The sequence below is a fragment of the Panicum virgatum genome, chromosome 3K, assembly GCF_016808335.1.
Source record: "Panicum virgatum strain AP13 chromosome 3K, P.virgatum_v5, whole genome shotgun sequence".
Taxonomy (NCBI): Eukaryota; Viridiplantae; Streptophyta; class Magnoliopsida; order Poales; family Poaceae; genus Panicum; species Panicum virgatum.
The window spans coordinates 54,354,354-54,377,832 of NC_053138.1; the positions used below are offsets into that span (position 1 = coordinate 54,354,354).

Here is a 23,479-nt window from a genome sequence, read left to right on the forward strand (position 1 = left end):
GAGGCCCGGTCCCCAAATCTGCAACGCTTGGCGCTCGCTCGGCTCCGCCCCTCCGCTCGCCCCCGCCCGATCGCCGCGTCCCCTCGCCGCCGGTGATCGCCGGGGAGCCGCCGCAGCGCCGCGCCTGTGGTTCCCGCCGCCACCTCGGCGCCCTCCCCTCCTCCCGCGCCCCGCCCGCCGGCCTTGTGCCCTCCTGCGCTGGGGGGGTCCCTCTCGCCGCGGAATTTGGCATGTGACGCGGGGGCGGCGAGGACGAGGAGGCGCCGCCGGCGGGGGCGGATGCGGCGGCGGCGCGGGGTTGATTGATTGATTGGATTGGATTTTGAGATTGATTCTTACCTCTCTTTTTTTCGAGATTTTTCGAGGGAAGCGCGTGCTTCAGGAATTCGGTTGCTCCAGGTGAGACACTTGTAAATATAATTCTCCGTGATTTTTTTCACTGAATTAATTTGTCGGTATCTGCCATTACTCGATCTAAATTTTTAGGCAAGTGGGAATCTGCTGGCGAGCCCCTGATTTGTGGAATCTTTGAATGATCCGGGCACTTTTTTGGTTAGGAATGTGATCTCTATTGGGTGCATGTTGTAGTAGAGATAACGCATATTTGCCTTTAAATGGCGGCATTTGTTTGTGACGGTGGAATACTAGTTAGTCACATGGGCTACATTGTTTTTTGGGTTAATTAGATCTGTGCCATTATAACTTCACCGTTTTTAAAGTGCACCATTACTTCTCAAGAAACTATGCCAGTGCCACTACAATTCACCTGCCGTTGGAAATACGCCATTATGTACGTCTAACACCATGTTGGGCCCACTTGCAGGCGTACCCATACGCCCCTGCCCCCTCTCTCCACTCACTGACATGTGGCCCCCACATGTCATCCCCTTCCTTCTCCTCTCCTCGTTTTCCTCCATAGCCTCCTCCTACTCGCACGCCGGTCCGCCGCCGCGCCGGTCCGCCGCCGCGCTCCTCCTGCTCGCCCGCTGCCCACCCCCCTGCTCGCCGCCACCGCGCTCCTCCTGCTCGCCCGGCACCGCGCTCCTACTGCTGTACCCGCCCTGCTCGCCGCCACGCGCTCCTCCTGCTCGCCGGTTCCGAGCTTCGGCCGCGAGCTCCGCCTGTTCTCACCGCAAGAAGCAGCGGCCGCCGCCGCTGTCCCGAAGCATCCCGAAGCCGCCGCCGTCCTTCATGGCAGCGCACACCGCGGCGAGCTCGGTCGCAGCCTCCAGCACCTCGGCCTCCCGCGGCGGCAGTCCCCTAACCCGCCCGGGCGCTCGGCCGCCGGCGGCGCGGCTCGCTCGATGCGGACGCCCGCCCGCGCGCTCGGCCGCCGGTGGCGCGGCTCGCTCGATGCGGACGCCCGCCCGCGGGCTCCGCCGGCGGCGGCGCGGCTCGCTCGATGCGGACGCCCGCCCGCGACTCCGCCGGCGGCGGCGCGGCTCGCTCGATGCGGACGCCTGCCCGCGCGCTCCGCCGGCGGCGGCGCGGCTCGCTCGATGCGGACGCCTGCTCGCGCGCTCCGCCAGCGGCGGCGCGGCTCGCTCGATGTGAGGAAGCAGCGGCCGCCGCGCGGGAATCCACGGAGAGGCAGCACGGGGGAGGGGGCTGCGAAGGGCGCCGTCGCGCGGGGCTGCGGTCGGCGCGGGTGGAGCCGCCGGAGGTGGAGTGGGCGTGTCCTCTCCCTCCTCCATCGACGGTGGCGCTTGACCAGCGGCGGTGTGGCTCGCTCCACACGGACGCCCGCACGCTCGGCCGGCGGCGGCGCGGCTCGCTCCACGCGGATGCGGCCCGCGCGCTCGCCCGGCGACGAGCAGGGGGGGCCTGCCCGCGGGTGAGCAGGATTGCAGACCGACGTGCGAGGCAGAGGAGTCCGGGGGTGGGCAAAAGGGTCCATACGGAAATACGGTAGGGGAGGAGACGCGTTCGTACGTCTGCAACTGGGCTCCACACGGCGTCAGACGTACATAATGGTGTATTCCAAACATCAGATGAATTGTAATGGCAGTTGCATAGTTTTGCGAATAGTAATGGTGCGGTTCAAAACCAGCAAAGTTACAATGGCACAGATCCAATTAACCCTTGTTTTTTTCCCTTTTAGACTTGAAATGTTGTTTGATTTGAATTTAGGGGATGATACTGACTGTAATGGTAATATCACAATTTGCAGTACCAATGCCGTGATAGATTTGTGCTGTTTAATTTGCGGTAACATCAGGTGCTAGAGTGTAGAATGTGGTGGTGGACTGGTGGTAGAACATCCCATTGTTTCAGCAGTTGTTTAGGTATTTTGGTCGTTTCACTTTATAGGCCTGTCGTGGTGTGGTAAACCACAGCCGGGTGGCTGAATGCACCCGCCTAAGCCCAGAGGGTGAGTACTCGGGGGTTAGCTAGGACTAGTTCGATCTCGCAGGAAGAACACGAAGAACACAGCAGGTTTAGAGTGGTTCGGGCCGCCGGAGTGTAATACCCTACGTCCACTGTGTGTTGTATTGCTTGTGTTCCCTTAGCCTCGAGAGAGTCTGGGAGAGCCTCGGCGTGTCCAGTGCCGAGTCCAGCGTGAGTCTGTCTATCTGAAGCGAGCGCCTCCCTTTTATATCCCAAGCGAGGCGCGTACATGGCCGTTGGGTCCCCGACAGGTGGGTCCAACCGATGTAGTATAAAATAACGTACTGTTCATACATTATGGCGTTGCAGGCGAAGGAGATCTCATTCCTGGATTTCCTTGCCTGCCCGTGTGAATCCTCCGTCCAGCATACCCATGCGCTGTCTTGTCGAAGTGGCGCCAAGTGTAGCTTACGGCGTCGCCTGCAGCGTAGCTGAACGGGCCGTGTAGCTTGCGGCGTAGGCGGCATGATGGAAAAGTGCCGTGCCGTCGTATCCATTTAATGCGGCAGACGGGCTCTGCGCGGATGCGGCGCATGCGGCTGCACTGTGTACCTCAGTAATATGCGGTCTACAGTGACGACTGACAAAGGCTGCCCCGCGTGCCGCGGCGGCAGAGCATGCCTCAACCACCCCGCATTGAATGCGTTGGGTGGGCGAGTCTTCCAGCGGAAGACTCGCGCCCGCGCCTGCGGGACACGTGGCGGCTCCGGACCCCCCCCCCGGGCGGTATGTTGGTTCTACGTACGTGGGAGGTCCGGATGGACGCGGGAGGTCCCGGACCCCTATGGGGGGTCCGAGCCCTCGACTGTTGGTTCGGAGCTCCCCCTCCTCAGGAACACGTGGCGTCACCGGACCTGTCCCAGAGCGGGGAGCGGGTCCGGGGCCGTTGGCCCGGTGAGGTAAGAGCCTGACCCGTGGGGCCCGGCTGCTCCGCCCCTTATGGCGTAGTTACGGATGACTACGCGAGTCCTGCCTTGCTGCAGTAGAAGTGGGTATCCCTGCTACAGGGTACCGACAAGGCCTGAGGTTCAATAGGCATGAAGAGATCGAGGGCCTCAGGGTATGTAGCATGCATGGAAATTAAACATTTACAAGCACTAAGTGACAAGTGGGCCCAGCACACAGGTGATTTTGTCTTCTGGGACAGGTTGCATTATGATGTTGTTGAGGAATCACAGGGTTCTTTGATGTTGAACTGTAGCGTTAGGTGTGCAGTTTTGCTCGTTGTCAGAGTTTTGGGGTTAGTTTTTTTTGGATGGCTGGTAGGGTGGGGTATATTTATTCTGCTATCTGTATGCACATAATTATCAGTTTGTAGACCTAATTTTGATCCCAATTGGTGTGTATGCCAGTTGGTTTGTAGTTTTGAGGTTAACGTAGAAGCATATGAAACTAACTTTAGCAAGATCTTATTCTATACCTGGGAGGCTTTATATCCTGACAAATCACCGGAATCCTGAAATTACCAAATAAACACTCTTTATTTCAGATTTATGGTTTTTTATTTCCTTTCATTTAAAGTTCAATCCTCTAGTTAAAAACTTTCTTTCTTGGTTCAATTCATTTTTCTGAACTTTAGACTCAGAGAAAATGCGAGATCCATGCAGCAGATTGGGACTTGTGGGCACAGAAAGCTAAATACCATAGGATAGATAAGGTAAGACCTAGGGCAGGGAACTTCTATATATAGATGCCGAATATGCAATTATGAAACTTGTGAAGGTGATTATGATTTGCACCATAGAATTTTTTTTGCTTTCTTCAACCTTCAGCTAACATTAACATATTGTATCCTTTTAACTGTTTGTATCTGTATAATGTAACATCTTTATTCTTTGGTTAACATGTAACAAGAGTTGCAGCTTCATGAAGTTCTTGTTTGTGTGCATGGTTGCTGCTGAGGATTGGTAGAAACAATATTGCTGTATGGTCTGCCTGAAACTTTAGTAGGGTATCATCGAGAACCATTGAAACCTTAGTGGACAGTGGACACTGGACAGAGATAATTATGTTTGAATTATATGGTAACAGTTAGGCTTGATAATGTGCTCCCCTATGTCACTTAGATCCAACTACTATACCTGTTTGAATTATATGTCAGTTCTGGCATGTAACAAATGTGGCTGGATTGTAGGTTGCATTTCAAAATGGTTTGCATGCCGGGGCATTTTAAAATGACTTCTGTGCTGAAGCTTGTAATGATGGAAAATCACACAGCACCAGGTAAAGTATTGCTAATATTTTAGCTTATTTTGGCTTTCTAATTAGCTTGTCAACTTCATCGACAATACTTCAATAGAATGGCTTTGAGGCTTGTGTCCAGAATAAAATTAAGAGAAACTTATATTGCATAGTTAGGTTGGAAATTAGATTTAGTATTTGTGAAGGGTACTTGTTTCATGTACTTGCTTGATGTTATTGGATTTTGTGCGGTCCACTAATAAAACTATTTATGATTAGTTCGGATATAACTATTCATCTACAAAATCTTCTGTGGATTCAATGGACAGTTTAAATTGTAACTGAACTTGATTATATTTAACTCAATGGCTCAATGTTGGGCTGCACTTGTTTTATGTTCTGGAGCAGAAATAGCATAGGTCCATAAGTTCTTACTCAGTTTGGATTATTGATTTGATTTGCAAAATTTTGAAATCATGTTTTGTATTGTGCATTATGAATGTTTGTGTGTGGATTGTCTTGGTTTATACTAGCTAATAACATTCAGATATCTCATGTACATGCAAACCAAAAATGGTCTGGTTTTTGTTATGTGTTCGTAGTCACAGCTAGTTTATGGTTGATCTTTTGATTGTTGTCCATCTTTTGTTCCTTTCGTTTCTTTTCGTCTCTCTTGAATGAATAAATGTATAAAAACTTAGGGACTGGCACTGAAATGATGCAATCCCTGTATGTTGTCTATTTGATAATGAAAAGAGTCGTGCTGTTACTATGGCAGATGATGTGATCCATGAGATGACTACTGCACAGGTCCTGCAAAAGCAACTGTTTGATGCACACGAACCAAATTTACTAGATGAAAACGGTAAGCTCCCCTTGCTGATATTTCAGTTATTTTCTCTAGTCTCTAGTACTAAGGGTCCAGGTGGCACAGGTAGATTTTTTTAGTGCTACCAGCTTCTGGCTCATATGTGTGTGTGTTTATTTTTTGTTAGCATGATCTTTTGCGGCTACCATATGCGTTTATATTGCCTGCTATGTATACTACTGGGGATTTTACTCCTGCAAACAGAGAAAAGAGAGAAAGGAGGTATGAAGGTTAAAAATGAGAGGGATGGGGGCACACAAAAGAAGAGAGCAGGTGAGGAGTGCTCAAGTGAGCCCCCTCTTCATGACCCCTTGGGTCCTTTATATAGAGGAGGGAGTTGGGTACAGCATTCATAAATAGACCCTTGGGAGGCCTTTACATGAGGCCCTATTGCTGCATGGCTGAGCCATTCCCTCAACATGTACTTTGTTGTGTTTTACGACAGATGGTTCTAGTATACCAGATATTTGTACTCACATGTAAAACTTACACGTTTATGCCACAACTTAGTTTATTAACAACCAATAAATTTGTGCAGATATGCATATATTTGGATCAAAACCTATGGCCGATCCTTTGGACCTGGTAACTTTGATGAATTTACCTATATGCTTTCCCTTTTTTGCCTATGGCTGATCCACTGGATCAAAAACTTTTATCTTATATTGAAGGTCTGCTGTAGTACTTGCAAGAAGCCAGTCAAGGCTAGCCAATATGCAGTTCATACAGGTGCCATTAACATTTTTGCTTTAACATTATGTAGGGGTAACTACTTATACTTAAGTTTAGTCTGCTCATATTTTAGGTGTAACAAATCTTGTCAAGTTTGTGTAACCCATCACTGATCTTCTGTGAACCAGGCTGTGAACATTTAATCCACAAATTCAAACTCATAATATAGCACAAATCAAGATTTTTCAACGCATAAATTGTACATTTTGTGAGTTATATGTGAAAAGAAGTCCTAATTTTTTAAGATTTACATCATTTAACTTAATAATTGACTAGTTTATCTTGCTTACAATTTTGATACACCTGCTTAAAAAAGCTGGTGGCATTGCCATTTAAACCATCAGTTTCTGCACTGGCCAATAATCTTGATCAAAATGAATTATGGTCAAATCCCTTATTTGTTTTTTTAAATATAAACTTTTTCGTTACTTATTTTATTGCACCCATTGTTTAAGATGAATTCTGTCATAAAATGTGTAGCCCACCTTTGGAAACTTTGACGATGTATATACAACCTTGCATGGAAATGGTATCAGTAAATTTGTGATCAGAAGTATTCAGTAATTTTTTGGCCTTTTCATTGAGACATTTGTTTTCATTATGCAGAGCGATGTAGTTCAGGGAAGGTAAATACAAATGATGCAATGGGTATAGATCATGCCAGTCCTACAAAGCCCCCAAAGAAGGGCAGAAAAATAAAAGTGATAAGTAATGGAAGTATCCTATTGTTTATGAGGCAGCCTGCTTGTTATTGTTTAATTTACTGTTAATGCTTACATACTGCTATTTGTATTCTCCATGTGGAGTACTCTTCTTAAACTTCCTTCATTAATTGGAGTCTATATGTTGTTTATCTTCAAAAGTTTTGCTGCCTTGACATCTAATAGATCAAAAAGTACACATAAAAGTGAAAGCAAAATCTCAACCTGAAAGCAAGAACGGTGCCAATACTTTCGAGTTGGGCAATGGGCATGTCAGTAAACTACAATCTATAGATTCCACAGGTGATCAAAGTTTGTGCTACTTTCTTTGTAAATGCTGCTATGAATTTGGTGACATTTTTATCCATATGCTTTCCTTTTTGCCGAATTTTCTCTGGGGACATTTGATCTTTATGCCTAGTGTTTGAATGACATTGTTAGTTATAGCCACTATAACCATGAAGAAATTGTGTGTCGATATTAGCTTGTGATGTCTAAGGATATAAGTTTGTCGGTTCATTTTCTTTTACATGTAATGATCGGAGTCATATGACCAGGGGTACTACATAGGAAACTGATGCATTGACTCTTGCAGATGTTTTGATTGAAACAATAGTGTGTGGCCTTTTCTTTGCCTAAAATGAGTGTTCCAGTTGATAACAGTATATCTTACTTTTGGGTTTGTTTTGTTTTGATAGGGTTTATTTACATGCTTTTTTGTTTTGTAGGGCTGAAGACATTGGTTCATAATGCATCTGCTATCAATGTGCCTAAAAGTCGCCTCAGAGGTATTTATTGTTTCTCAGTTCTCAGTATGCTTTGCTTCCTCCTAGAGGTTGTCAGGCAGCATGTTACCTTCTCTTTATGTTTTTTCATGCACAGACAAGTAACGATTTACATTCTTCAATCTTGGATTGATGCCTATCCAACAGACTTAGTGCCTTTCTCTTCTTAGCTGCATGATTATCATGTGGAATTAGATTGTGTTGGGTGGGTGGGTCGGGGGGTGGGGGGTGGGGGTAGGGGGTGGCCTGTAACTATCTTTTGCCCAATTGAACATGAAGTTGCTGTGTACGCATTGACCCTTCCCTCGGTAAGCAAAAACAATTTTGTGGGGGAAGTTATTTTTCATTGTCATCCCTCTTGTTGACTGATCATGGAATGAAGAGTACTAGAACTCTTCATCCTTAATGAGCTGCGCAGGTGTCTTACACTCCTTGATTATTCTAGAAGCTCGGGTACGTTGGAAGCACCGGAATGATTTTGTTTTTGATGCTACTAGTTCAAATATTTTGGTGACCCTACAAACAGTGGCTACTGATGTAGGAGAGAATAATGGATGTATTCCTCCAAACCCTAGAAGGGTGGGATATATAGTTCCTATATATGGGCCTCTATACATGGGCTCACATATACACCAACAACTGAGAGTAGTCTATGGTACTTAGCTGGAGCCTGTGTGTTTCTTCGGCCATTGAGTCCTTTTGTTAGGTGACCTGGTTGTAACTTTGTGTGTGGATGTAACTTCTCTTCAAGAGAGTACGTGTGCTGGGGGTGGGGGATCCTTCTGACCCCGTCTGCATTGTTTTCTCTCTTCTTAGTGAAATAAAATACAGCTCTGAGAAAGGAAAAATGCATGTTATTCAGTTGCATAACTCTGCTGCAGAAACCAGATGGCCCGAACTCAAATTTGGAATGTTTGTCCAATTTCCCAACTGTCGTAGTGTCTTGAGAATATATCTTGTTCAATTTTCATTGTGCAGTAGCCTCTGATCAGATATTGTTTTGATTTTATCATTTAATTTATATCAGATGCACCAGTTCCTCTCGCAACAAAAATGTATCATTCACAGAGCAACTACCGTCTTCGATTGGAGCTTGGTCACCTTTATCGCGAATCATGTGTGGAGCATTTGAGTAGCCACACAACTCCAAACTTGTCACATCAGAATGGATTGATGGTGTCACAGTTTCCACCATGTGTCAATTCAGCATTACTTGGTTCTCAGAAGAACCTTGTTCCTCAGACACAGGTTTGATGCCACCCTGTAAGCATCAACAGGATATTTTGACATGTTCTCTTACTGATGATGCATTCTACTATGTTTCTTCTTATCAGCTTCTTGCAAGCACATCTGAACTGTGCTCAGGAATTCCTCAGCAATTATCATCAAGCAGGCCTAACCACTCACTAGTAACAAAAACTGAGAGAGCAGATACACAAGCATCTACATTTAGCAATGAAGGTTCACGATCCAGATGCAACAAAGCTGCTGTTCCCCATTCGAGAAACAAAGGTTGGAACATTATCTTTTATTAAATGATAAGTGTGTTGTGCTAGTCATATATACCCGTCAAAAGGAATTGCAAGTAGTAACTGAGAGGGCACTTTTATAAAAGGCTCCTGCACCATAATCTCACGTGATGCCTTGAAACCTTGTGCCATAAAGGTAATGTATAGCATTAGTATCTTACTACAAATTGTGTAATTTGTTCTCTAGGCAGCAAGAAGGCGCAGCAGCAACCTAATGGACGTGTTCATGTGATCAAGTCCTCAGTAGAGTAGCCCATTGATAGGTACTCCACCATAGGGTTTTATCACCTACAATTTCAATCTTATAACACAGTTCCTCATTTAATATAATGAGCTTGTGCTGATTGATTTGCAGGTAATTTATTGGTCTAGTGGTAGTATCACTAATGAACAGTCTCTTCTTTCTTCCTTTTCAAATGAAATTGGTTCTTATCAGGATGGTTTTGGATTGGACGGTCTGGGTTCGGGATCATTTTGGTAAGTCAAGATCTCTGGAATTCATGACAAATATAATGCCATCATGTGAATTTCACCTTTTCAACCTTGTTTTATGTGTTCCATTCAGGTTCGTCGGTACTTGGTACAAGAAGCTAACCAACTCTAGTTCTAGCAGTGATGATGGAATTACCTGTAAATATGGCCTCAAAGGCCTTCTCTTCTCCCTGCCTCCCTTACTGCAGAAGATTGTAAGATTGTGAACCTGATGAACATTTCAATATAGCCGTTATCTTCTCCTCGCTGAGTTTGAGTTTGATTCTTGAGTAAAATGCACTGGGGGTCCGTAAACTAGTTGACCTGTTCTGTTTAGGTCCATGAACTTCGAAATTGCTGATTGAGCCCCCTAAACTATTTAAGTGTGTCACTTGAGGTCCAAAACGTCTCTAACCCCACTGATCGTCTATGTGGACAATCACATCAGATCCAACGTGGATCGGGCCTGTGTGTTCGCGGTCACGGTGCTCTCCCAGCCTCCCGCGGGACGCCGCAGCCTCCACCAGGGCTTCTTCACCAGGGGATGTCACCATGGCTGGCGTCACCGACTTGGCTGCCGCCGGATCGACGGAGGCTGTATCTCCGGCGGCCCTAGCTCAATCGACCGCTCCACCGCCCAGAGAGGGATGACCCTAACACGGCGACGCGGTCGAGGTACTCGTGCAGCAACTCGCGGGACCCCACCGCCTCCGCCAAAGCTTCACCACGCAGTCGGGTAGTTCTTCGGCAGCTCCGCGGCGTGCGTGAGCCGTTGCCGAACACGAGCAGCTGCCAGTGCGAGCTCCGTAGTGGGCAGAAGATCTGCCGCGAGCAGGCAGGACTCGGGGGGCGGGGGGAGGGGGTGTGCGGCACTCTGGCGTCCAGCGGCGGCGCCCCTCCTCCCCACACCGCGCTGCTCCACTGCATCCGGCCGAATTCCAGCGAACTAGGACGAGGCGGCGGTGGAGGTGGTGGGGATCGGAGGATGTAGTGCATGGGGCTCGCCTGCCTCTCTCTCTGACTCCCCGCTCCAATGTTGGCCTCCGCCAAGAATGCAGAGTGACGCTCCGCCCCGCTGCGGCTGACCTGCCGCTGCTCCGCTCTGCGCCCGGCCGGTGAGGCTCGCCGCACTCCCGCACCTGCACCAGTTCGCCCCCCTCCTCCGCCTTTAAGTGCTCCACCAGTCCCGGCCCCAAACCCTAGCCCCCAAATTTCCTTCTCTTCCTTCATTACCGCCGCCACGAGTTCCTTCCCCGATGACGGCCGCCGTCGATTCGTCCTCTACGGTGAGCCATTCGTTGATTCCTCTCACCCACACCTCCTCCCTCCCGTCTACCTGTGTGAGCCCTCAATCAGCCCTTTGCCTCGTCGTGCAGAGCACCCGATGTCGAAGCTTAGCCCGCTGCCGCCGTCCTTCGTCGGGCCGCCTCCTCGCCGCCGTTCTTCGCACGACCCATGCGCGCACCATCCCTGCTCTGCTCGCTTCCCTCGCCGCCTAGCCGCTGGCCAAGACGCGCTGTGCGCGTCGTGCAAAGCCTCAGCACGCGCTGACCGCAGGTCAAGGCGTGCGCTATCCACGTAGATCGGACGTGGCGGTCCACGTAGGCGGTCAACGCAGGTCAGAGACGTTTTGGACTTCAAGTGACACATTTAAATAGTTTAGGGGGCTCAATCTGCAATTTCGAAGTTTATGGACTTAAACAGAACATGTCAACTAATTTACGGACCCCCAGTGCATTTTACTCTTGATTCTTCCTCTACACTTAGATGGTTCAATTCAGATTATTCCAAAACCTTATTAGTGGCAACAGATTGCTTATTGCTGCTGGCTGGCAATGTGCAATGATGCTTGCTAGTGGGCAATGTCACCAGTTTGGCTGAAACAGGTTTTGAACGCCCCCTGCTTGTCAGTGTCAGTGTCGTTGTTTCTGCTGTCATTTATGACGGGATGGTCGCCGGTGGCCAGAGCAACGTGACTACGGCCTCTGGTTCACTACGGCAAGGTTTGCCCGGGGCAATGAGCCAATGCGGCAATACCTAGTATAGTTTGATGCTGGTTGCAGGGTTTCGCGAGATCACCGGTTGCTAGGTTTTTCTTTTTCCGCGTCCCTGCTGTGCAAGTTTAGTGAGCAATATTTTGCATTTCTTGGTGGCGCAAAACTCTAATTCCTGCTTAAGCAAGCAGCGTATCTCATCCTCTCAAATTTGCCAGGCAGAGTTAAAAAAGCAGGAAGGCTATCAATTTTCATCATTACATATAATTCTCCAACACCAAATTAACAACATTTTAAAACGGTATGTGGCAAAAAAAAGGACCTGTAGTGGATTTGCTTTTTTTTTCCTCCCCTAATCCCGACCTTCATGTTTAGCGTGGCTTCTCGAGTGCTGTATCGACAGGAAACGTCTTGCGAAGTTTGAAACGCGAATAAAATTTTTCAAAAGGAAATGAAAAAGGAAAACCCGTCCATGTTTCCTACAAACCTGATGACTGGCAACAGAGAGAAAAAAGAGAGCATCCTCTTGTTCCACCGATCGAATGGGAGTTGCAGGACAATGTTCATCAGGCTACTTAGTTACAGCACTGATCACCTCTCCTATCTAGCTAATCGGTGCTAAGAAGCCCTAATTTTGTGCTCCAAAAACAACACCAGGCGACCATTCGATGAGGTAGCTAGAGACGCCAAAAGGAAACTCCCGCTGATCATCAGTAGATGCCGGCGATGTCCGCCCTGATGAGCTCCAGGACCTCCGGCGCCGCGGCGGCCGCGGTGACCGTGACCACGGCGGCGCCGCCGTGGCCGTGGCACACCACCGTGGCCACCAGCACCTCCACCCCGCGCCGGTGGAACGCCTCCAGCACGCGCGTCAGGGACCCGGGCCTCGGCAGCCGCGCGCAGAAGCACACGGTCCCGACGGCCACGGCCACCTCGGCGCGCGGCGCCGCGCCGGCGCCGGCGCGCCGCACCGCGCGGTACGTCTCCAGCACGCCCGCCGTCTCCTCCAGCACCTTCACCTGCTTCGCCGCCGCGTCCACGATCTCCTCCCGGCTCGCCGGCTGCACGCGCCGTCGCCGGCCATGGAATCCCCAAGAACGTCAAACAACAACGGAGAGAGAGGAAAATGATAAAACAAAAAAAAAGCTCGCCTTGCGCCACGGCGGCGCGCCGGCGGCGTTGCCAAGAACCGAGCAGGCAGGAGCACGGGCTCGCACTCACCCGGTTGGGGAGCAGGTCGTTGGGGAGCATCGCGCCCAGCTCGGCGAAGAGCGCGGACACGGTGCGCCGGTGCCCGCGCTGCCCCGCCCGCCGCCGCTCGCCCGCCGACGCCGACGCCCCCGCGGTGGCCAACGACAGGTCCAGCGGCAGCAACCCTCCTCCAGCCATGGCTTCTGCTTCTGCTTCTGCTTCTGCAGGGCAGGCGGGCGCGTTTGATCTTGTCTTGAGGAGGCGGGGAAGAAGACACGGGGTGCTGCTGGCTAGTGGCCTTGGCGTGACATGGCGGCGTGTCGTGTCGGGGGTGTGTGCAGTGGCCATGTGATCGGCGACCAAAGTGTTGCGGCAGCTTTGGGTTGGTGGTGGGTAGCCGGGAATGGAAGCTGCAGCCGGCCTGTGGAGGGCGGCCGCAGAGGAGGGAGACCGGAGGAACCGCCTGCTTCGGGAAAGCGGTCAAGCGCAGGGTCTCCCTCCCCCTTCACAAGCGGACAAGGAGGAAGGCTGCTGGATTCAGAATCCGCATAACTTTCGGGGTGTTTAGTTGACGAAAATTTTTAGTATAAAGTTCACATCAAATATTTGATTAGATCTCGGAAGAGATTTTCGGGCACTAATTAAAAAACTAATTTCAGAACTCGCTTGGAAACTACGAGACGAATCTTTTGAAGCCTTTGACCGCATCATTAGCACATGTGGATTACTGTAGCACTTATGGCTAATCATGTACTACTTAGGCTCAAAAGATTCGTCTCGTCGTATACATCTAAAATGTGCAATTAGTTTTATTTTTTAACTATATTTAATGCTCCATACATGTGTCTAAAGGTGAGGCAAAAAAATTTTGGGTGAAAATTTTTGGTAACTAAACGGGCTCCTTATTTTTTTTCTGTTTTTTTAATTTTTTGTTTCTGTTGATGAGGAGGACATATCAGTGCAATGGGGTTTGTTTGGGAGATCATGTTTTAAATCCTGATGTGGAACTGTGGGTATGGGAGAAATTTTTCTTTTTCTTGTGAAATTTGTTTGGGAGTCTCAAGGCTGTGCCCCGGTTTTCTTTGATGGAGATCGATTTGACAGCCGGAGAGAGAGGAGGAGGCGTCTCTTCTCGGATGAGCGATCAGCTGAGCTTGCTTGTCAGGTTCAGACGAGCTCTGCTGCTGCTGGCAGAGAAAGGAGAAGCTGCTTTTGAATCTTGCATTGCCTTTCTTTTGGACTGTGCCTTTGTTGCCTTTTTGATAGGTTGCGGAGGTGGTCTGTAAACGGCTGGGAGCTTGGATGAGTGCAATCAGCTGTTTGTTAATTCATATAGATTGACTTGCTGCACCTTGTCTTTTGTTTTATTGGAATTGTGTGTGCTCTATGCTTCTATGTACATTCCTTGTAACTTGGGTAGATCCCGAATGAAATAAACTTTGCATATCTAGTTCATTGCAAAGAAAGGGAGTCAATTTATTTGTAGAAAAAAAATATTTGTAGCAAGATGACAAATATAGGAGACCTTAGAAATGAAAATAATTGAATGAAATGCATTGGCCTCAAAATTTTACTAGGGTCTTTTTTTTAGATTACGTAGTACAACCCAGAAACTCACAGCGCATGTACACTCACACCCCTACGAAGCATCTACGCAAACCCTAACCCTATGAGCATCTTCGAAGATAGAGCCACAGAGTCTTATTTAGTTCCATAAACTTTCAAAGTTCAGGTTTGGGTTTGCGATCTACTCCCTCCATCATGGTTCATGTAATGCATTTTGGTTTGTCTTGTCCTAAGTCAAACGGTTCTAAGTTTCACCAAATTTATAGAAAAAAAGAGTAATGATATTTTGAATATTAAATTAAATAATTAGATCTTTTATAAAATATATTTTTATAATTAATTTATTTGATATGTTAGATCTTAATATTTTTCTCTATAAATTTGGTCAACTTAGACTGCTTTGATTTAGAACAAAGCAAAATGATTAAAGTTTCTTTATCATTTCAGGAGGGAGTATTAAATATTATGCCAGTCACGCGAGGTCATATCGTGACACCTCGGCTCACAGCTCCGACCTGTAATTGCCACCACGCTCACCTCATCGGGATGCTCTAGCCACGTATTGCAGGTTGATATGTGATGCGCTGGTTTGCAGTATATAATTTGTTATGTTTTAATTTATGATGGCGGCAAAATGTTCTATTATTCATTTGTTAAGTTTATGTGTTTTACTACCAACAACATTCATTTGTTAAAACCTTGCAAGAAGCCAGCCAAGGCTAGCCAATTTGCTGTTCATGCATGCATTATTCATGTTTTTTTACACAAAACACTATTTAGGTGTATACTGTTCTTGAGACAAGCCTTTGCATATTTAATCCATAATTCGTACTAAAAAATTTGCATGAATATAGGAAAAGCATAAACTACATATTTTAGGATTTTGTACATGAAAAGATTCAAATTCTTTATTACTAGTTTACCATTTCAATTGGCTAGTACTAGTTTATCTTGTTCTTCATACTACCGGTAAAAATTTGATTTTATTGTCAAATTGTTTATTTCTTTTGTAAACTGGTTTCTTTCCATATCTGTCCATATATAGATGTAGTTCAAGGATCACACTGGTCCCAAAAATGCCTCCATAGAGGGTAGAAAAGAACTGTGAAATTTGTTTGGGCGTCTCAATGGTGGTTTTCTTTGATGGAGATCGATTTGACAGCCAGAGGCAGGACTGGAGGAGCATCCATGCATGAGATTCTCTTCTCTGAATCTCTGATGAATTATTTAAAAAAAACTCTGATGAGTAATCAGCTGAGCTTGCTTGTCAGGTGCGGACGAGCTTTGCTGCTGCTGACATAGAAAGGAGAAGCTGCTTTTGAATTTTGCCTTTTCTTTTGGACTGTGCCTTTGTTGCCTTTTTGATAGGTTGTGGTGTCTGTGAACGGCTGGGAGCACATGGATGTATAATATATGTGATTATTTATGAGTACAAAGAATTGAAATACTAACTTAAAATCATCCTTGTACTATCGGTGTAGTTCCTTGACGCCGGCTCGTGGTATAGCGGGTCAGACCGGGTTCCGCTGCGCATTCTAACAAGCCGTATTTTGTGGGGGAAGTTATTTTCCATTGTTGCCCCTCTCCAACAGCATTCTAACAGAGTCAGACCGGATTTCGCTGCGCATTCTAACATTATTTGGGGGTAAATGCGTGAATTCAACATGCTTATATTTTGTGTTAATGTTCCTGAGACAAGCTTTTGCATGTTTAATCCATAATTCGTACTCAAAATTTTAATGAATATAGGAAAATCGTAAACTACATATTTATGAATTTCACACGTGAAAAAGGTTCAAATTCTTTATGAATTTACCATTTTGATTGGCCAGTTCTAGTTTATCTTGCTCTTCGTACTACCAGTAAACATTTGATTTTATTATCAAATTGTTTTTTTTTTGCTTTGTAAATTAATTTCTTTTCATATCTGTCCATATAGATGTGGTTCAGGGATCACACTGGTCCCACAAAGCTTCTATAGAAGGGTAGAAAAGTAAAGTAAAGTTGGCAAGTAATGGAATACATATACCCTTGTGTATACGGGCAAGAATTTCTGTTCTTATTTAGCTTACTGTTCATACATAACCTGCTTTTTTCATGTGAAATATACATTCTTTCAGAGCTCTTGCAGAGCTCTGCTGTTTTACCGAATCAGAGGTTGCTTTGCAAAGGTTGTTTTCTTCCTAAAAGAAAAGGAAATAGACCCCAAGAGAAATGCTAAGCTGGAACAGGTAAAGAACCAAGATGATTCATGGAAAGAGAAATACTGCTAGATTTTGTGAAGCTTCAAGTGAACACAAGGGAGACTCCCCCGGCTTAAATTCCCAATTCTGAAATTTTGTATCCAAAGAACAAATAAATCACTCTTAAGTTTCAACATGAACGACACAAAAATAACGTTGTAGAATGAATGATCATCACAGTCACAGTGTTCATAAAGCTGTGCTTGGTTTCTGCTCATTTTGGTAGCAAAAGATGTGAATCAAACTACTTGATCAATGTTTCTTCTGCTCTGCTCATCGTTCATCTATAAAAATTTGAATCTCTATCTTGTTACAAAAAAGGAGGGGCATTTGGCGACAACCCCAGGAGTGAATTTCACCGGTGCAAGGATGGCATCAGTTGATGCTGGCGATGTCAGCCCTGATCATCTCCACGACGTCCGGCGCCGCGGCGGCCGCGACGACCGCGGCGCCGCTTTCTTCGCCGCCGCCGCGGCGCGCCATCGTGGCCACCAGGACCCTCGCCCCGCGCCTCTCGAACGCCTCCACCACGCGCCTCAGCGCGCCGGCAGCCGCGCCGAGACGGTCACGGTCCCGCGGGACAGGGCCACCTCGCGCCGCCCGGGGCGGGCCGCGCTACAGCGCGCCTCCAGCGCCGCCGCCGTGCCCTCCAGCGCCCTCACCCGCGTCGTCGCCGCCTCCACGATCTTCTCCTGGGTCGCCCGCTGCGCGCCGCGCGCCGCGCGCCGCCGCCATCGATGGCCAGGGGAGAAAAAAAAGGCACAAATTAAAGCCGCCGCCATGGGGGCGCGGCGCAGCGCGGCGCCGTCGCCGGGAAACCGAGCGGCAAGAACATGGACGGAGTTGTTCACTCACCCGAGAGGTGGGGAGGCTGGGGAGCATGGCGCCCAGCTCGGCGTAGAGCGCGGACGCCCTGGCCCGGCGCCTGCGGTGGGCGTCCCTGTCCCGCCGCCGCCGCCGCTCAACCGCGGACTCCGCCGCCGTCACCGTTGCTGACGCGGGTGCGGCTACGGTCCTGTCCAGAGACAGCTCCAGCGGGAGCCCTTCTGCCGCCGCCGCCGCCGCCATGGGAGGGTCGGGTCTTCCTCTCTTTTTTTTTTTTTTTGAAAAGATGCGGGTCTTCCTCTCTCGGTCGCCGATCTCTCGGTTTGCGAAGAAAGCTTTGGTCTTTGTCTCGAGAGAGAAGCAGTAGCAGGCTAGCGGCTGCGCTGCGTTGCCATGGCCATGGGTGCCAGTCGGGCGTGCAGCGCGCACGTGACCTTGCGCACGGCGAGGGGGAGAGGGAGAGGTCGGTGTCAGCTTTTGGTCGGTGGCGGTTTAGCCTGAAATGGAAACCGGGAGAGCTGCAACTGCAGAAGCTCTTTTTTTGTGTGTTTTGTACTATAATCATTTTTAAGTTTTTTTTTAAATCCATTAACAAGACGTTTTTAGTGCTAGATTTACAAAATAGTTTTAAAGTTGTAGATATTGATGCATTTTTTTAAAAAAAAAAGAAAAACTGAGCCGAAGTTAGTCAAGTTTAACTTACAACAAAACTAAAACGACTTTGTTAGAGATTGGAGATAGAAAGGGGTTGCCTAAAAGACATTGGGTTCATCATTTCTGGAACCACGCAGTACTATGGGTCTATTTGAGTGATCAAGTCATTAGCACTGTGTAATGGTTGATGAAGTGATTCATATTTTCATACTGAAACAACTTGAAAGCTGCATCAATCAAAATGTCGTTGGAAGAAACCATAAACTACATGTATATGACAAACTATGATGCATATTGGAGAAAGAATATAAATTTGAGAATAAAAAAAACAAATTACATATAGGTATTCATATGAACAGTCCGCTCCCCGTGTCGTCCACAGGGCGACTCGGGCGGAACCGCCGCCACCGCCCCATCGCTCGGCCCCTCCGCTCTCTGCCCCACGCCGCCGCCGGAGAGCTCCGCCAAAAGCTCGTGCAGGCTTGAGGAAGGTGGCGGCTGGACGTTTTTACCTCCATTCTTCCTCTTCCTCCCTAGCCCCGCATTCCAATCTTGCTCATAAGCCACGGTGCCATGATGTTCCTCAGGCAGCTCGATGGCAATATGGATCCTCATTTCTCAATGGCAATCTTAGTCTTCTAGTTTTCTTTCTTGATTTTATAGTTTTCTTTCTTGTATTTGTAAAACTTCTCGTTCGAGGTTTAGAGTCTAAGAATTCTTATAGCTTTTTTTGGCTGTAGTCATTCACATATAGATGATCAAGGCCGGAACTTTTTCATAACCTAAAAAAAATAGGTATTTAGTTTGAAGATGTAATTTGAGTCTTCACTGGGTTTGTCAATGTCCAATTGTCCATCAACCATGTCGGCCTCATCCTCCCATGCGTAGAACAACACTAACCGTTGATGGGCCGGCAAAATAGCAGCCAGAACACTGATGCGCTCCATGGTGTGGTGTGACATGTGGGTTGTATATTTGATTATTATGGTTGTAAACTACTCTCTCTGTTTTTATTTATGTCATATTAGGTTTGTCCTAAATCAAACTTGACAAATTTTGACCAAATTTATAGAAAAAAATACTAACATTTACGATACCAAATTTTTTTCATTGAATCCATCATGAAGTACGTATTGATAGTGCATATGTTGGACAATATAATTGTTGCTATATTTTTCTATACATTTGGTCAAAACTACTTAAATTTGACTTAAAACAAACCTAATACGACAATCTAAATAAAAACAGAGGGAGTAAAAAATATCCCAAGTACCCAACTATCTGGTTCACAAGACAAGCCACTACTGCAGAAACAAGAAAGTACAAGACCCTGGATACACAAGTGAATGAGCGTACGTATACACAAAACTAGCAATAATATTCAGAACACATGTTTACAGTTGAGATGCTTAAGGTGGGTGAACACATGTATTTGCACACTTATAAGGGTTCACCTGCTCGACCAGTTGTTGACCTCCGATCCGTCCTCTGGTGCGCGTTCATCATCCACAGCTCCTCCACTTCCACACCATGGCCGGCAGCGCGAGCTCCGGCGATGAGCGGGGTGCGTGGGAGGCGGCCAGCACCGTGTTCCGCATCGCCAAGGTGTGCCTGTCGCTGGCGTCGGCCGTCATGACGGCCACCTCCAAGCAGTGCGCGTTCCGGCCGGGCGACGGCGGTGGCCTCGCCGCCGGCGCGGTCTCGTACAGCGACTTCGGCTCATTCCAGTAAGCTACGGCCATGGCGAGCTCCCACTGGAGGCAGATCGATCGAAGGGCTCACCGTGTATGTGTATGTGTGTGCAGGTACGCGGCGGTGGCGAACCTGCTGTCGGCGGCGCTCCAGGGCGCGGCGATCTTCCTGGAGGTGGTCGGGAGGGGGCGGTGGGCCAAGACCGTGGAGCACGTCGACAAGCTCGCGCTGGCGCTCACGTCGACGGCCGCGCCGCTGCTGCTCGCCGTCGACGACATCGGCTCGCCGGCGGCAGCGCACGAGCTTCGGCGGCAACAAGCTTGAGCTGGCGTCGTACGTCAACCTCTCCACGGTGGTCCTGGCCGCCGGCAACGAAGTCGTGAAGAAACTGACCACCACCACCAACGCCTCGTCGTCCCTCGCCGCCGCCGCCGCAGCCTCCTCTCCCACCGCTCCGGCCACCAACACCTTCACCTCCAACGCCTCCTTGTCAGCTCTGGAACGAACTGGAACGCTGGTGAACGGTCCAGGCGAGCTCGGAACGCCGGCGAGAGTGAAGGTGGACACACGCGAACACTTGGAACACGAGCACAAGAGAGTTTGGTGCTGCCCAAAAACCGTAGCGTTTTCTGGTTTGTTCTTCTCCTTTTATTGAACACAAAGCAAAGGACTCCGGTGGCGATCCGCACACCGCGATAACGATGCGTCCATCCCCACATCCACGATGTGCGCCCCCCCCCTCCGGCTCTCCGAGTCTAGCACGAGCTATTCTCACGGGCACGATGCGCATGGTAACCACAAGCCGGTCCTCATGCGCATGACTAACAAAAAGATTACATGCAAATCTAACTAACTCTAACAGACGCTAGGCTCATCTAACAAATCTCCTCCTGAGCCTTGCGTCTCTACTTGATCTTGACAAGGCCGAGCTTGTCACGAAGTTCACTGAAGCGCTCCCGCGGCAATGGCTTCGTCAGTATATCTGCCAGCTGCTCGGCAGTGCCAACTGAAGCAGCATTCACCCTATCCTCCTCGATGCACTCGCGAATGTAGTGGTATCTTGTATCTATATGCTTGCTGCGATCATGAAAGACAGGGTTCTTACTTAGCTGGATAGCCGATTGGCTGTCGATGTGGATCCTGACCGCCCCTTCAGACTTGCCCTTCAGCTCTGACAGGAGGCGAGTTAGCCAAACTCCCTGGCAGGCAGCTGCTGTGCACGCAATATACTCAGCTTCGCATGAATTGAGTGCAACAACCTTCTGCTTCTGACTCTGCCAGGTGATGATGTTCTTGCCATGGAAGAAGAGGACACCTGTGGTACTCTTTCGAGTGTCAATGTCTCCAGCATGATCAGAGTCGCTGAACCCAACAAGTTGAGCCTCCTTCTCCCTTGTGTAGACACAGCCGTAGTCAAGAGTTCCAGCAACATACCGCAACACTTTCTTCATGGCTGCCAAGTGCTCGGTGGTAGGTTTCTCCATGAACCGGCTAACATAGCCCACCGAGAAGGCCAGATCCGGCCTCGTGTTCACCAGGTATCGCAGCGAGCCCACAATGCTCCTGTAAGCAGTGGGATCAACGCCGGGCGCTGCGCTTGCCTTGCTCAGCTTCAGGCGTGGCTCCATTGGAATGCAGCTGGGATTGCATCCAATCAAGCCAGCGTTCTCGAGTATCTTCGCTGCATATGCCTTCTGACCCAGAGTGATGCCCCTCTCGGACTGATTCACCTCCAGCCCGAGGTAGTAGTGGAGCAGCCCCAGGTCACTCATTTGAAACGTGCCCCTCATCTGCGACTTGAACTTGTCGATGTCGCTTGAGCAGCCGCCAGTGATCACCAGATCGTCAACATAGACTCCCACAACAAGGCGGCGTGTGCCCTCTCCTCGGAAGTACACGGCATGCTCGGAGTCGCTCCTTCTAATCCCAAGTCCGATCAGAGCCATCCAGCTTGGCGTACCAGGCCCGTGGTGCTTGGCGCAGTCCATAGAGTGCCTTGACGAGCCGGAGCACCATCCCCTCATGTTCCTTGAGCACGAACCCGGGAGGCTGCTCGACGTAGACCTCCTCCTGCAGCTCCCCATTTAGGAACGCCGATTTGACGTCCATGCGATGCACTGGCCATCCTTCATTCGCGGCGTGCGCCAGGAGAAGACGCACGGACTCCAGACGTGCCACCGGCGCGAACACCTCGTCGAAGTCCACGCCTTGACGCTGCACGTAACCCTTCGCGACCAGCCGGGCTTTGTACTTGGAGATGATCCCGGCTGCATCCTTCTTGGCCTTGTACACCCACTTGAGGCCGATCGGGCGCGAGTGATGCGGTGGATCTGCAAGCTCCCACATCCCGTTCGCCTCGATCGCGGTCATCTCGTCGAGCATGGCAAGGCGCCAGCACTCATGTTGTTGCGCCTCGGCGAAAGTGGATGGCTCGGTGTCGCTCGCCAGCAGGAGATGCTCCTCCAGCTCCCGTTGTGCCAGTCCCAGCGGCGAGGTTGGCCCGAGCACGTTATCGAGTCTCCTGAAGCGAAGAGGGGCGTCATCATGATCAGCGTCCAGGTCCACGTCCCCAGCGCTAGGGGGCGTGGCAAACTCCAGTTGCTGCCCAGTGACGTGCGCTGGTGTCCACGGCAACGCCGGTGCTAGCGCTGCTGCGGAGGAAGGAGGCGCAGGCGATGCCCACGCGGCAGCAGGGGTTGGCGAGCGCGCAGGAGACGTCGTGTGGGCTGGCGATGTAGCGGTAGCTGTTGTCGTCACTGTGACGACACCAGGGGGCTCCTGCAGCCCCTTCTCAATGACGAAGTCGCCGCTCGTGTCTCCCAGCTCCCCGGTCCAGCTCCACTGGCCGCCCTCGTCGAAAATGACGTCGCGGCTGATGTGCACGCGACGCGTTGTCGGATCGAAGAGGCGGTAAGCCTTGGAACCAGGCTCATACCCGACGAAGATGGTGCGCCGGCTTCGGTCATCAAGCTTCTTCAACCCCGGCGTCGTGATCTTCATGTGTGCGATGCACCCGAATATTCTCAGGTGTCGACGACATCCCACAAATGGCGCGCCTGGAGCTTCAGCTTCATGAGAAGAGCCCACTCGTTGTAGTTCGTCTTCGTCAGCTGGGACCAGTTGCCGGAGCTGCCGGTCTCACGAATCACGCGCTCGACGACGACTTCGCGCGGACGGCGCGACTCACGGCGGTACTGGCGTCGGACGTCGTGCGTGCGCGAACGGTGCGGCGGGGAACGGCTCGGCGACGGCGTGCGTTGCGGAGTCTTCCCTTTGGGCGATGCTGGTGGCGTCTTGTTGCCACCCGACGACCCAACCTTGGGCGGGGAACGGCCACGGTGCGGCGGGGACGCCATTGGAACGCGGCGGGACGAGCGGCCTGGCTCTGATGCTAAATGTCAGCTTTGGAACGAACTGAAACGCTGGTGAACGGCGCAGGCGAGCTCGGAACGCCGGCGAGAGTGAAGGTGGACACATGCGAACACTTGGAACACGAGCACAAGAGAGTTTGGTGCTGCCCAAAAACCGTAGCGTTTTCTGGTTTGTTCTTCTCCTTTTATTGAACACAAAGCAAAGGACTCCGGTGGCGATCCGCACACCGCGCTAACGACGCGTCCATCCCCACGTCCACGATGTGCGCCCACCTCCGGTTGTCCGAG

The 23,479-nt window shown here is 49.6% G+C and overlaps 3 protein-coding genes across 8 annotated transcripts; 2 read left to right on the forward strand and 1 right to left on the reverse strand.

The window, feature by feature from the left end:
* Positions 1–125: 125 nt before the first annotated feature.
* LOC120699668 lies at positions 126–9,936 on the forward strand. 6 transcript variants are annotated; one of them, XM_039983690.1, is made up of 13 exons: positions 126–399; positions 4,523–4,611; positions 5,348–5,434; positions 5,976–6,022; positions 6,109–6,166; positions 6,776–6,886; positions 7,057–7,173; positions 7,599–7,658; positions 8,683–8,903; positions 8,990–9,167; positions 9,372–9,447; positions 9,540–9,661; positions 9,750–9,936. In XM_039983690.1, exons 2-11 carry the CDS (start codon positions 4,536–4,538, stop codon positions 9,434–9,436), a joined length of 1,020 nt encoding a protein of 339 aa, XP_039839624.1. In that variant the 5' UTR covers positions 126–399; positions 4,523–4,535; the 3' UTR covers positions 9,437–9,447; positions 9,540–9,661; positions 9,750–9,936. The 6 variants fall into 6 exon arrangements, with proteins under 6 accessions (XP_039839624.1, XP_039839622.1, XP_039839623.1 ...); XM_039983688.1 differs by lacking the exon at positions 126–399 and adding an exon at positions 518–552; XM_039983689.1 differs by lacking the exon at positions 126–399 and adding an exon at positions 518–552 and having other exon boundaries at positions 9,621–9,661.
* Positions 9,937–12,152: 2,216 nt separating this feature from the next.
* LOC120701544 lies at positions 12,153–13,330 on the reverse strand. Its single transcript, XM_039985550.1, has 2 exons — positions 12,871–13,330; positions 12,153–12,710 (listed from the first exon to the last, which is right to left on the reverse strand). Exons 1-2 carry the CDS (start codon positions 13,186–13,188, stop codon positions 12,360–12,362), a joined length of 669 nt encoding a protein of 222 aa, XP_039841484.1. The 5' UTR covers positions 13,189–13,330; the 3' UTR covers positions 12,153–12,359.
* Positions 13,331–19,658: 6,328 nt separating this feature from the next.
* Positions 19,659–20,519, forward strand: LOC120701055 (CASP-like protein 1U3). Its single transcript, XM_039985226.1, has 3 exons — positions 19,659–19,855; positions 19,934–20,087; positions 20,484–20,519. Exons 1-3 carry the CDS (start codon positions 19,659–19,661, stop codon positions 20,517–20,519), a joined length of 387 nt encoding a protein of 128 aa, XP_039841160.1.
* Positions 20,520–23,479: the final 2,960 nt, after the last annotated feature.